This window comes from Crocodylus siamensis, chromosome 9 (assembly GCF_052110815.1).
Source record: "Crocodylus siamensis isolate JL-2025a chromosome 9, ASM5211081v1, whole genome shotgun sequence".
Classification (NCBI taxonomy): domain Eukaryota; kingdom Metazoa; phylum Chordata; order Crocodylia; family Crocodylidae; genus Crocodylus; species Crocodylus siamensis.
The window spans coordinates 74,186,276-74,200,756 of record NC_143403.1 but is presented as its reverse complement, the minus strand read 5'-3'; the positions used below and the strand labels follow the sequence as shown (position 1 = coordinate 74,200,756).

Genomic DNA, 14,481 nt, shown 5'->3' with positions numbered 1-14,481 from the left:
GGGCTGGGCCGGGGAGCGCGGAACATGGCGGCGGGGGCCGGGGCGGGCTGGGGCCGGGGGTCGGCGGCGCCGTGAGGAGGAGCGGCGGCGGCGGGGCCGGGCCCATGGAGCAGGCGGCGGCGGCGGCGGGCCGGGCGCGGAGGCGGCGGGCGCAGCGGGACGCGGAGCCCGCCCGGGTGAGTTTCGCGCAAGTTTGTGGCCGGGCGGCGGCGGGCAGAGGAGAGGCGCTGGGCGCGAGGGGTGAGGGGCCGGCACCCCGCACCGCCCCCGCGCGGCTCCCTGCAGGTGTCCGCCCGCCCGCAGAGCCCTGGTCCCGCCGCAGGACCGCAGCGTCCTCCTCCCTGCGCCGGGCCCTGGGCCTGCCGTCTCCCGCCGGGCCCGGCCCCGCTGCCAGCGACCGGCGGGTGCCGCCGTGCGCCGCGCGGCGAGGCGGGCTGCTCGACGGAGCCTCTTCCCTAGCCGGGAGCCTGGGGCCGGCTGGTCTCCCTCTCGGGGGCGGGCAGCGTGGGGGCCTCCTGCGCGCTGTTGCTTATCTGTTTGGTCCCCCAGCCATCGCCGTCTCACTTCGTCCTCGCTGTCTGCCCCTTCCCGCTGCGCCTCAGCCCGCCCCCTACCAGCGCCCACTCCTGAATGCCCAGGCCCAGGCCGCGGGGCAGGGCGGCCCCAAGCAGCCCCTTGCAGGCTGGAGCCCTGACACCTTCTCAGAGCACGTCTCCTCATACTTTTAAAGGGGAGTCTATGTTTAAAGCTTGCCCACGACCCTTTCATGTGCTTGTGCGACCCGGTGTGGGGTTCAGCCCATGGGCTGAGAAGCGCTCCCCTCGCAGCTGCAGGTCCCTCGTGCCAAACAGGAGTGGAGCCTGGAGGGTGCCCGTGGAGGAGGCGCTGTGCTGTGTAGTGGGGCACTGCAGGTGCGCCGGTGCCTGCTCAGGACCGTGGGCGGTCCGAACGGGGCAGTAGCGGTACTGCAGTGTGGGGGTTGTCAGCAGGAAACAAACATGGACTGTGAACCACAACCACAATGGTGCAAATGGCAGGTGCTGCTGGTGGAGCTTCCTCGTGTAATCCAGGCTGTGATCAAATTTTGGTAGCGTGGCCGCCTCCATCCACGACGCATTCTTGGGGGCACCAGCGCATGCAGGGCAGAGAGCCAAGTTGCTTGTTTATCACTTGGGGCATCATGCTCCTACTGGATCCCATTGGATCTCGCCCTGATGTTGGGGAGTGCTTTGGCAGGTACTACTAAAAATGCACAACTCCTACATGCCCACACTTTAGATTGCTGCGCTCCTGTATTTGCTGTCACCCCGTCAGAAAATCTGCTTCCCCCTCCTCTTCTTTGTTTCTCATCCTTCTCCATCTTGCCTTCTCTGTTTCTGTCTCTCTCATCTTCTTGCACCTTTCCTGTTGTTCCTTCTGTTGTAACATCCAGCTCTCCCCATTCAGAGGTTTCGCTCCCAGTTGCCCTTGTCGTTCCCTGCACAGGGGCGATCTGCGGGGGAACAGTTGAGAGATGCACGGAAGTGGCACTTTACAGCTGATCCTGTCGTGAGCTTTTTTAGGGGTGGTGGTACTCATGCTTCAGTCAGGTGCGGTCTGTCCGTGCATCTGGCCAGCACTGTGGGACTGGTTTCTACTTGGGTCACGTTTGAACGAGTGTCTCTACAGCCAGTAAGGATAGAACTTGTCACTAAAAAAAAAAGCTTAGATCTGGGTTGTTTTGGGGGCTTTGTAAATCCCCTGTGCAAGCCAGACATGTGCACTGTAGTTTTGACTTCTGTGCCCTAATGTTCCAGTATGTGCTTGCTGAATTTCAGCTGTTCTTATAGTGGAAGCGTTCTGCGTGCACAGAACTAAGTACAGTCGTGTGCGTTTTCTACCTGCCGACTGACTGCATCTGTTGGCATATCAGGGTTGGTCTGTTTTAAGTACATGTGCTGTGTCCATCCCCGGAGTAGGCAGGCATCTTTGGTACAAACGGTTGTGCCTGCTGAGCTTTTAATTTTAAACAGAAATGTATTCTAGTGCTTTTAAGTAAAAAATAAAGTTCTTAAGTATTGAGGGAATCTTGACATTTGTTTTCATTTAGTGTTAACTTTTAATTAAAAGGACACTGAACAGGACTTTTTGTATTTTATATTCCACTGTTTACGATGCTTTGAGCACTAGGGTAATATTTTCCCTACCGTGTTGTCATATTCTATCTTGCAAACAGATTTTACTTATTCTACTGTTGTTGGTGCTGAAGAGAGTTCTGTGCAAAGCAGAACCCTTCTGTCCCTTGAACTAGCACGCTGAGTGTGAAAAGTTTCGGTTTTTTTAGACTTTTTTTTTTATAGCGTTTAAGACTGGAAGGTACCATTAGATTAATGCTCTGACATGGCATCTCACAGGTCACTACGTTGCACCTGGTCGCATCTGTATGGCATCTGCTTGTCTTGGGTTAGGCAGAAGCCACATGGTCCTCGGGACATCAGATGGGTTAATGGCAAAGGCAGGGAACAGAGGAGACCAAAATGTTACCAGTGCTCGAGTTCCCCACAGTAGAAGGGAACTGCGTAAGTGGGGTTTGGCCTGACAACCCTCGTTCTTTGCTTCAGAGCAAAATGGAGGGGGGGGCGCTGAAATCTGAATATGTTGATTGTTGGACTGGGAGCATGCAAGCGAGACACTAAGATGACACTAAGATGTGAGGAGAAGTGGGCACACTAGAGGAGAGGGGCAGGCTGCAACTAGATGTGGACAGGTTACAGGGGTGGGCAGATGAGAACAGGATGGGATTCAACACTGACAAGTGCAGGGTGCTGCACCTGGGGAGGAAGAACCAGCACCATACCTACAGGCTGGGGAACTCCCTTCTTGTCAATGCAGAGGCAGAAAAGGATCTTGGCGTCATCATTGAATCATTGATGCCAAGATGAACATGGGCCGGCAGTGTGGGGACGTGGTCAGGCAGGCCAACCATACCTTGCCAGTTCTGGGCGCCGCACTTCAGGAGGGAAGTGGACAGCATGGAGAGGGTGCCGAGAAGGCCACTCGTGTGGTCAGGGGCAGCAGGGCAGGCCCTGAAAGGATAGGCGACGGGACCTGAACCTGTTTGGCCTCCGCAAGAGAAGGCTGGGAGGGGATCTGGTGGCTGTCTACAAACTTGCTAAGGGGGACCAGCAGGCAATGGGAGAGTCCCTGTTCCCCCGAGCACGACCGGGAGTAACAAAGAATAATGGCCACAGGTTGACTGAGAGTAGATTCAGGCTAGACATCAGGAGGCGCTACTTCATGGTCAGGGCGGCTAGGATCTGGAACCAGCTTCCAAGGGACGTGGTGCTGGCTTCTACCCTGGGGGTCTACAAAAGGAGGTTAGATGAACACCTTGCTGGGGTCGTCTGACCCCAGCGTTCTTTCCTGCCCATGGAAGGGGATCGGACTTGATGGTCTGCCCAGGTCCCTTCCAGTCCGACCAACTCTGAAACTATGAAGACGCATTAGGCCTGGAACCTGAGAAATAGGATTCTGTGCTATCTCAGAGCACTGGTTTCTTGTCCCCAGATGTTTTTTTGTAGCCAGTTTTGCATCAGGAAAAAAATCCTTCCTGACCCCCCAAAAGGCAGTTGTCTCAAGCTGTAAAGCATGAAATTTGAACTGTACACAGCAAGGCTGTGAGTCCTGTTGATGCTCTGAGAGCTGTGTAGAACTGGCTTTCTGTTCACTTCACGGTGGTTCATGAAGAGTGCAAGTGAGCAGGGGATTTATAGCGTATACATGTTTGTAGGAAACGATCTTTGCCCTAGAACAAGGGGCCCTTTTTAGTGGAACATCCTCATCTTGACGCGGGTTAGTGATAAAACAGAGCCTAACACCTGAGCCCCGCACTGTAGGGAGCTGTGGGAGATGGCAGTGTCCTGCACCTTTTCAGAGCTCGCGCTAGGACTCGAGCCTGTCGAGTACTTTTTTTTTACAGAGCTCAGGTTTGTTCATTTTCAATTGGTTTTCTTTTGGGGACTAAAATATTTTGCTAAAATATGTGCTATTTTACTAAAAGCAAATTCTCTGAATGTTGTGTTACATCACCCAAATCTTTATTGTTAACTCGATTTTAAGCAGCGAAATGGTTGTGTGTAAATTGCTGTTGAATTTGACGTGTCGGATCATTGTACATTGGGAGGTTAATAACCTAATCCTGTCACAGTCCATCCTGATTGGCTGAGGAGCCACATGAGCAGTCAGTTTTAAGAAGTCACAGGAATATAGAAGCCCCGAGCTGTATGTATTGAGTCATGCATTGTGTTAGAAAAGACATATTTATCATATACTATTGAAAAATTAACATTGTATATGAAGAGCCACAAGCAATCTTTGGAAGAGTTTCTTGTGTTTTGGGATTTGCAATCTTAAATATCCCCGTTCCTTTTGCATTTCTAAATGATTTCTATGAAATCTATGTGATATGTAGAAAGCTGGGCAATGAGAAAATTCCCTTTAGGAGCTGAAGTATAGTCTTACACATACCAACCTTGTGCTTGTAATTTATTAGCAGTAAAAAGCGAAATGCAGGATACAGAATAACATGCAGTACACTAATGTGGTGGTTGATGTTTTGCTCACTCTATGAAAACGAAAGCTTAGCCATTTCTACTGTTCAGAATCTCCAGAATTGTGGGCCCCATTGAGTGAGGTACTGTGCGGACTTGTAATAAGATACCCTGCTCTAAGGAGCTTCCAATCCAAAGTAGTGACAAAGGAGGAGCGACATTCTGAAGAATGGGAGAAGAAGAATTAGTTTGAAGAACACTGGGTGATTATGCACAACTTAGTAACTTCCATTTAAAATAACTGTCTTGGTTGTTAAAAGTTGTCTGATTGAAATGTGTTGTGAAGAGCAATTAGAAAAAACATTAAGTGTACAAAGTCAAGTAAAAGGCAATCGGGACTCATAGTAGAGATGTTATCTTTTATTAGACCAACAAGATTTTTACAAAAAAATTATTTAATTGCAAGTTTTCAGGCACAAACACCCTTCATCAGGCATTGGAGAAAAGACTGTAAAAGTTCTGGATAGAAATGAAAGTTCATATTTCATAGGATTTCACAGAGGAGTCAATAGATGGAAAACTCCTCTGGGCAGTCGGTTCATAGCTGGTATGAAGTCTCTCACCTCCTGTGAGGATCTGTGATGATGCAAATTACCTTGAAACAGCAGCAGGAGTGGAGTCTCAGGTTTCAGGTGGTCACAGTCACTTTCTGCTTGGGAAAATATGAAGATTTCATTAAAAAAGATCTGCTAAAATTCAATACTTTCCATGTGTTGGGTATTCTGGTTGTAGCTGTATTGGTCTAGAGGAAAAGACAATCAGGACTCATAGTAGAGATGATATCTACTACAAGTCGAGTAAAGTTTTTTTTTTCTATAATTTGCTGCGTATGTCTCAACCTTAGAACACGGAACTGATCTGTTTGATTTAACTTTTTAAAATCAATTATGGAAAAAGAAAACCTCTTCATTGTTAAATGAGATTTTCAATATAAACTCCCAGTTTCAGAATGCCTTCTTCCAAAGTAACACAGGCCTGTAATTTATGGGTAGGATCTCCAAATTTAGGTATTTTCCCTCTGATTTAGGTTATTTATATTTTTAGGTAAATTATAGTTCACATTTTAGATGTAAAAATAGATTGCCATGAGCATCTAAAAATCCCTCCTGTCTTATATAAGTACTCCTACCTCCAGATCCTGTGCATCAGGGAATAAACTTGCATGGAGCTTGTTGTTTCTTCTAGGTCTGAGGATCTTGTGCCTGCAATTCTCAAGACAGGAAAAATGGTAATTTTCAGATATTTTTGCACTTTTTTTGAAACACTGTCCTGTTCTTTTAGGGAAGCCTCTCTTTTTTGCCCTGGTGTGTTTTTTTTTTTTTTTTCCAGATAAAACTTTATTTTTACAGGAAATATAAATCCTGTGGATGCCCCATAGTCAAACTGAACAAGTAGTAGATTTTCTGTTGCGGGGAGAGAGACGTTTATAATGGCCACAACATAAATGCTCTGGTTGAAGTTCAGTACAGGTCATGCAAGTGCTCAGGACTAACAGAGATGGATAGGTCTTTCTTAATGCTTGTTCTGTTAAACCATGTATTGCTTCAGCAGCTTATCTCTTTGGGGAGGGCATCAAGAATTGTGTGGACCAGTTTAAGTGGCAGGTGCATACTGGGCGTCTTCCAGATGAGAAAAATAAGCTGAATGGTTTCAGACCTGCATGGTCAGTGAGGTCTGCCCTGTAACTGCGTCGTCTTCCTCCCCGGTCCTTGCAGTCACAGGGGAAGGAGTAATTTGGGCTGTTAGCTGGGGCTGCAACTAATGGAATCCTTTTACTTGTGGATAGTTTATGCTGTTGCAGATAACGGAGATGATTCTTTTGGACTGTGCTCATGTGCTCTCTGTATATTTTGTAAGTGTTTGATCAGAAGCAGTTCAGATTAAAGTGACTATTGGTGTGCACTTGAGCAGGTTCTGCAGCAGGTTGGGCAGCAGAACTGGGATCTTGCACTTCCAAAGGCTTTTCAGCTGCTGTTTCTGCAGAAATCCTATTCGGGTAGGGGAAGGGATGCGTGTGGCTTGGCAAGACTTGGCATCTGCTCCAAAATGCAGCACTAGCCATAAATAAAGTGTTGGCCGCAAGGAGCGTGGAGGTTATGGGGAGGGACTCGAGAGTCTTTGTTTATTCTTGGGCTCTCATCCTAGGCACTTTCTTTTAAAACACGTTAACGCTCCAGAATCTGGAACCGGAAAACACGAGGCTTTTATAACAGGAGAACTTTCCAGCCGAGGTGGAAAAATGAAGACATTGTTGGGCAAATCTAGTGCAGTTTGGTGAGAACTGCAAAATTTGAAATGTCGTGGAGTTATTCTTCAGAGAGTGAAACTCAATTATATGTTTGAGTTTTGGTAACCTATATTTAGAGTGAGTAAATGTCACTGTTCTGTTTTTCAATAACCTGGAATGCTACTTTTCCCTGTATGGCTTTTTCCTTTCATTTTTTGTAATATTTCAGTCAATATCCCTGGACTGTTTCACTAGATATGCAAATCCTACATGATATACTTAAGGTATTAAGTTCTCTTTTGTGAACATTATCAGGGGTTTAAAAGGGGGGTTTGACAGTCTTTCAGTTTAATGATGGACTTGTCACAAAGACTCAGTCTTCATAGGGCGTGTGTGTGGGGTGCGTGTGTGAGATGGACTCCAGTACAACTGTGCGTGAGACTGCTGGTGGGCTCTTCAGGCAAGTGATTCAGTTATTAAAGTTATTACCTGGATCCTGTACCATGTTGTTTCCCTTCTCATCTGCTTTTTGACCAATTACATTATATCTTGCCATTCATGCTGCGGATTTTATGAGAATCTGTTTCCTGTTTGAAGCTTTTGAAGACAGTATGCTCCTCTTACAAGCATAAAAGTCTGACTTTCAGCACACTTTGGTTTATTTTAATCGTCGCATGTTCAGTCTGCGTAAAATCCCAACTTTACAGTGCTTGACTTTGGAAGCTAAACATTCTTCTAACGTAATGTGTTTGTAACTTAAAAAAAAATAGAAGGATGAAAGCAGATCACATCACGTGTGATTAGTAGTCACAGTGACTCTTTAATTGGGGTCAGAGCCTGAATCTTCAGGATTTCTGCAGACAGAGACCTGGTTTTCCTGAAGGAAGGCTCAAGTACTTACCAAATTAAACCGGTTGGAAGTTGTGTGAGCTTCTGCCCAGCTGTTGCCTGGGGAAGGGAGAACTGGTGGCTGGCATGCAGTGCACGGTTCAGAGGAGACTGTGGGGAGCCTGAGCCACCCCCCACCATCTGCTCTGGACTTACTGCAGGTTGCTGCTCCCCTATTTTGTGCCCCAGCTTAATTTCGCATTGCCACTCCAGCCATGTTTGTTCTGGCAGCCGCTACTTTGGCTATGGCATGTTTTTTTCACTAATTTCATGTTTGTGGTCATAATTCTCCTAAGGAATACAGGTGAAAAGGGGAAGCGGTGGGTTCCCCTGCCAGATACCAAAGGCTTGTTATAGGCATGAGAGAGACAGAAGTTCTGGCAGCTGCAAGAATCCTCTCTGATGAGAAGTGGTGGGCAGTGTAAATATAGGGGATGCCACCGTCTTCCCCTGTAATCACTGCAAAGACTGCTAGCTGCAAATAGAAGAAACAGAATGGCCATGTAACGAATGCTTGCTCTGCATTGGTGCAGTACCTCTCATGGTTGTAATAATGCCCTCATACTCATGGTTTGGGTGCCAGAATGGCTACGCTTTTTTCTGTGGTTGTTTTGCATGTGAAATGACATTCTGCTGCCGTCAGTGTTTTGTTCTGACTCCCGATGCCTGAAGAAGGATGATTGCCCCTGGAAGCTTGCAAAAAAACTATTTCCCAACTATGCTGTTGGTCTGATCAACGATATCGCATCTACCCAAAGAACCTTGCCTGCCTCTTCTGACACCAGGCATTAAATTATAACAGACACCAGAAATTACCATTGTCAGTTCCTTTAGCACAATTCCAGTTTTTTGCTGCAATTTTATTGTTAGCTTTGTGAGGTTTTTAATGCAGAGCTCATGTTATATGGACTGAGAATTGGGCTGTCTGGATTCCCTTCCTAATTGTGTTAGTGACACTCTCCCCCCTCTTGGGGGAAAGCAGCAACTTTGTGCCTCAATTCTGTGTCTGTAAAATCTGCCTGCTGATACTCGTTTCCCTCACAGTAGGTACTATTGTGGGTATGGTTTATATTTTGATTTCTGAATGTCTTGAACTCCCCGAGGTTTTGCTTGATGAAGTCTGCAGTGTCCATGTTTCCTCAGCTGAGGGTTGGCAGTTTGCAGTGTTGAGCAACTCGATAACAGGTTAATAAGGATGCTCCCAAGCAGATTCTCCCCACAGTACTGAAAGCGTCTGACCTGCTTGTTGTCATTAGATGGAGGTGATGAAGATGAAAGTGCCATATGCTGTAAATTGTGCAAAGCTGAAGATGGCATCCTGAGAGCGTTCCCATTAAGCTTCGACTGAAATCTAGTTTTACAGCTGGGCAGAGCTCCCTGTTGCTGGAGACGGTTTTTACACTAACCAGCAGTCGTTTCCAAATGAAAGTGCCACTCTTTTGGATGTCTCTGGAGGTCTTTTTGATGTTGCTGCAGTTGGTGAGGAATTCCCCAGGTCTGGTGTCTGTGAGCCGTGGTCACTTTTTGGTGGTCCAGGAGGTGATGGAATGGGAGCTGTGTTAACCCCAAGTGTTCCTCTGGTTCCCCTGACATAAACCAGCAGGCTGAGCTGGTAACAAAGTGCAGAACCGTGGTCCTCCGTTCAGAGGATGGATGCTTTCTGATGTGAGAGAAACAGAAGTATTTTATTCGACGTGTATGCCCCTTGCAGTATCTGCATCGTATTAGCAGGTTGACTATTTTTGTTTTATTAACAAAATGGCCAGTGTCAGAGTAAAGGCAGGGTGCACTATGGCCAGGTCCCAGGAATCGGGCATCCCGGTGGTAGCAGTGGTTTTATGTCCTTGGTCCTCTGTGCATAGGCTGCACCATTACTTAAGCGCAGTCATCTCTGGAGAATACGTGCAGGCTTTCTGCTGAGGCTCAAGTCCAGTGGCTTTTATTCTCCTTGTCCTTCCCTGTTCATTCCTGGGCCTACTTGATTAGCTGTTACTGAATTTTATTCCAGACTACAAATTAGGTAGGTTTGCCCTCCTAACCCAGGGTGGAAATTGGCTGCATTTAATGAGCTAGAATGGATTAAGTCCTGAAGAGTGGATCTTATTGCAGTGGGTTAGGTCAGCAACGCTTTCATTTTAATGGATTTCTTAAAGAAAGCTAGTTTTGTGCTCTTTAAAACTTGAAATCCTTCTATATGCATTTGCTGCTTTACACTGTGACAATTTGTCTCATCTTTCTCATCTTGAACAAACAAACAAAAAGCCCTAAAGTGGCTTTTGAGAAGAAAGAATAGGTTTAAAATCATGAATGTTAAGGAGTATTTTCTAAAGGTGTGAGGATCAAACTAGGTCTGGCAAAAAGTTCTCTGTTTACCACCAGAGGACTGTCACTTGATGGTTGTGTGCACACAAGTGATGGAACAAAAGGCATCAGTGACCTGGGCTGGCTGTAAGAAGGAGCTGGACTGTGGGTCTAGAGTAGCAGACTATAAATCACCCAGAATTTGTAGCATTAGGTATGATGTGGTGATGGCTCAAGTGAAATCCAAGGTGTAGGTGTTCAGGTTCTGAAGGCCGGCTCTAAGCTGGTCCTAGAGGCAGAGGACGCTATCTAGATTTTATGAAAGAGGAAATTTATAATTTTCTATCAAGCGCTGCATTCTGTTGCGCTGATCTGATCCCTGAGTTTTGAATTGTTGCTATGAATTTCAGCTCTGACAGACACCTGAACTGGATTGCCAAATCTTCTTACTTGGGTAAGTAAGTTACATGGGCATTGCAAAATTATAATTAAATAACCAAAGTCACCCAGTTTTAGAGGCACTTTTTACAGAGGGCAGTTGAGGCCAAGAATTTAGTAAGATTTTAAAAGGGATCAGGCATTTAAATGGATTTTAAGAATCTTCCAAGTTGTTACAATGGATGATCGTGCTTCTTGGTGGTACAGTGACCCTCCTGTTTCAGATTTTAAGGTGAACCCTCTTTGTCAGAAACCACAGTGAGACCTCCTTTGAGGAGCAGATTATCTCACACTTGTCCGTGGTAGGACTGTTGCATCTTTCTCTGACGTAGCAGGCACTGGCTATTGTTGGAGACAGCGTAGTATGCTCGGTAAACCCCAGGTCTGACCAAGGATAACAATTCTTACATGCTCTTCCAGGTGGCATCCAAACCCCAAATTGTCACTTCCATGCTGAAAATCACTGGTCTAGTCAAATGACTTTTATGTAGGAGGTCAGGTGGTAACGTATCAGCTCACTAGCCTTGCCTCACTGCAGCTCACTTGTCCAGTGGTATGGTGCCACAATGGACTACAGTCCTGTTGAGACTGACACTGTTCAGTTTTCACTGCTTCTCTAGTTTTACACATTGGAAATGCACATAGCTGGTTGCTTTGTTTCCTGTATTGGAGTTGTAAGCACTGACTTTGAGATCATGCCTATGGTTTCTTCCTGTAAGTCAGTGATTTCCAAACTCTGACACATGTGCACCACCAGTTTAAAACGACACAACCTTAAGTACCAACAGCAAACTTTAGTCAGATAAAGTAATTGCAGTAAATCTGTTTAACGCTTACCACTGTCAGGTTGTCTGTGTATCACTGGTGGCACCTGTACCACAGGTTGTGAACTGCTGCTATAAGTCATTTCACTTGGTGTTCATTCTTAAATCCTTACCAGGGAGTTTTAGTTTTTGCAGAAGCTTGTCATGCAGAACTTCACGGCCATACATTTTCTGATGGTCTTAGATCTGTTATTGTTCATGTCCATAGGTGCTCCTGATGGGGGCTGCGGGTGGGGAGAAAACAGCCAATTTATAAGAACATTACAGGCTTCTGGCTGTAAATTGCATAGTACATTTGTATGAAATTCTTGGCTTCATACAGGATATCTTTATTGTATAAAGCACAATATATTTGTACTGAAGTTAGCAGATGAATTATAGGGGGGGTTTTTAGGGCTAGCTCCTCCGTGATTTTTCTTGGTAATTACACATATCCCATTTCTTATTAAAATGTTACATACATTGGTCTGTGCCTTTATAGAATAAGTCTTGCTGAAAAAGTGGTTTGGATTTTGAAACTAAGATGTGGACTCTTAACCACTCCAAGTCTAGTACTCCATTTTTTTTCTGGCAGCTTCCAGAAAACTGCTACATGTTGTACAATCAGGAGAGAGCTGGAATATGAGAAATGCAAGGCTGCCTGCAGGTTGGTTTTGTAGCTGCTAGGGACTAGATGGGACCTTACACATCCTTGAGTCTGTGTCTGCCAGCATCGTATCCAGCCCCCTGCACTTGGTCAGGAAAGACTGCTGGGATCAGACGACCCCAGCAGGATGGGCATCAAGGTGCGTCTTGTTTGGCTCTCAGAATAAGACTAATATAATACAGCAATTGCCATGGCTGCCCAACATCACATGCTTTACATGCTGCTCACGAGTTGGGCAAACCAATAGAGACATTTGCGTTCTAGTGGGGCATAGGGAGTAAGCAGCAGGTGTGGTGCGTGATGCCCAAGGAGCTGCTTCTCCACCAGCTCTTTCTTTACTCGGGGAAGATGACAGCAGGAGGTTGAGAGTCCAGTGCTGGCGTTTGGGTCTTTGCCTCGCCCAGCAGTCAGAGGGCTCCTCCCATAAACCCAGAGGTTTTCATAAATCCCTCGCAAGCAGCTCAAGTTCAAGCCAGCTATTACTTCCCTGGCTCCCAACAGCCCCAGCTTCCTCCCAGAACACATCCACAAATCCAGCTCCTCCTGTCTGTTCTTAGCTTTGTCCAGGCTTGCCAGTCTGTCGTGCTGTTCAGCATCCATCAGTTTGTCGGGACTGATTTGTTTGTGCAGCTCCATGTCCATCTTCTGTTACCTTTTGAGGTGAGGCATGTTGACCATAACCTGAGGTTTCTGGCCACACGCAAATTTACGGGTATTTGGGGGAACTCACTTTGTTGCATAAAATACCATGGGACAACTATGAGTTATTTGGGTTATTGCTGTCTGTGGGAGAAAGCGTGATTTCAGAATAAATTCTCTTTTTATAAACTTGATTGAAGCAGCAAAAGTTCATGCCGATAAATCTAAAGTTGTATTGCACAAGCATGCCATTTTCTGATGGTCAAAAACTGTGCTTGGTCTATGGTGCAGATACTCAAAGTGTTGGGATCTTGTGCTAACTGGCAATTGTGAACCATATTGTGACACCAAGCAACAATTATTGATTAACAGAAAAAAGAAAAGTTTGTTTCTGATAGCATTTTAGCTATCCTAAGTATCCTAAATATTGTCCCATGGAGAGAGATTTTTGATGCTCCAGCCATTTTCCCACGTCTTGGATAGATTTCCAAGAAAGTGAAGTTGTTTTCCCTAATGACAGCCAGGCTCTTGATCCAGGAAAATCTGTGTCAGAGGAACTTGTAATACTATTAATCCATTAAAACATGTTCCGTTTTAAAAAATGTTATTTCTTGCAGCACTGAAGGGTCAAGTTTGAGCTGAAGGAATGCTGTTGCCATCTCCTTTCTTGTCCCCCAACAAAGAAAAGCAGGAAGAAACGTTGATTACGTCATACTTGGAACTTTTACTCTTGAAAGCTTTATATTTAGGGGCAGCTCCAGTTACAGACTAAATCTAGGAAATATCCTGCAGAACATCCGCCCTGAGTGGTCCTGTGTTCACTTGTAACTTCCCTGCATTTCATTGCTTAAAAAACCCTTTTTTTTTTAGCTGAGTACAGTGTTTGTTTATAGGAGTGGTGATGTCCTGTTTTTTGGGATCTTCAAAAACATATGAAGCATTCCAGGGATACACAGCCTGCTAATGCTTGAATGCCATATTGGTTCATCTTGTAGCTCCCAGTTTGGCCTGGCATGCATGCTCATGACTGAACAAATGAGCACAGCACTAGGGCTAAGTTTACTTGCCAGATTTTAAAGGAAAGCTCAGCAGGTTACAAGCCTGGGGAAAGGGAAATGGAGAATTGTAAAGTGAAGGGAGGAGGGTGAGGGAGAGATGTCTGATACACCAGCTGCAGTGGCTGACACATTTTGTATATGCTAGACCTGAGGATCTGTGTACTGGAGCAGGAAAGACAGCAGCTCATGTCTTTATCAGACTTACCCTCCTTGACGAATATTGGACGAACTTCCCTCTCTTCACAGAGAGGAGAGAACCTATTGAGCAAAGGGCAGAGACTGCCAGATGAAGGGCTTGAGAGAAGTCTCTTTGTCTGGGAGACCAGCTGAATGAACTGACATGGGAAGGCGGAGGAGGCAAGTCCTGCTGGACTAAAGGTCTTGTTAAACTGAGACTCTGGCAAACAGAGATTGTAATGGGACATGTTTGACCACCATAAAGGAAGCATCGAGTGGCTTGTTAATATGAGTAAGGCTCTCCTCGCTCTGCAGACCAGGAGGACTTGTGCGTGCTGGGGAGAGTCACTTGTGTCCTTGCAGGATTAATCAGATCTGGGGAATTGAAGTAACATTTGTATTCTTAGTGTATTTTTTCCTTTTGTTTTGCAGAGTTAGGGATTTATGCAGGGCAGAGCAATGGGTAAGACAGGATAGCAGATGAAAGGCATGAGAAGGCTGTGTGCTCCCTTTAGAGTACTGCCATTCTGGGTACAATTTAAGAGTTACTTTATCCCATAGAGCAGGGCTATACAACCAGTGGCCCACAAGCCACTTGCAGCCTCTGAGCTCCCAGTTGAGGTGCTGCTCTCCCCTTTGCTCTCCAGTTGCTGCTGTTCAAGCCCCCAGGCTTTCCATCCCTCCTCTGGCTTCC

The 14,481-nt window shown here is 46.1% G+C and overlaps 1 protein-coding gene across 1 annotated transcript in view; it reads left to right on the top strand.

Moving 5' to 3' along the window:
• The first annotated feature begins 30 nt into the window (after positions 1–30).
• Positions 31–14,481, top strand: part of TTC28 (tetratricopeptide repeat domain 28) — a 270,751-nt gene continuing 256,300 nt past the window's right edge. Inside the window, exon 1 of the mRNA XM_090062067.1 lies at positions 31–176. Within this exon, the coding sequence (XP_089918193.1) occupies positions 105–176 (72 nt within the window). The 5' untranslated portion in view covers positions 31–104. The remainder of the gene's footprint in view (positions 177–14,481) is intronic.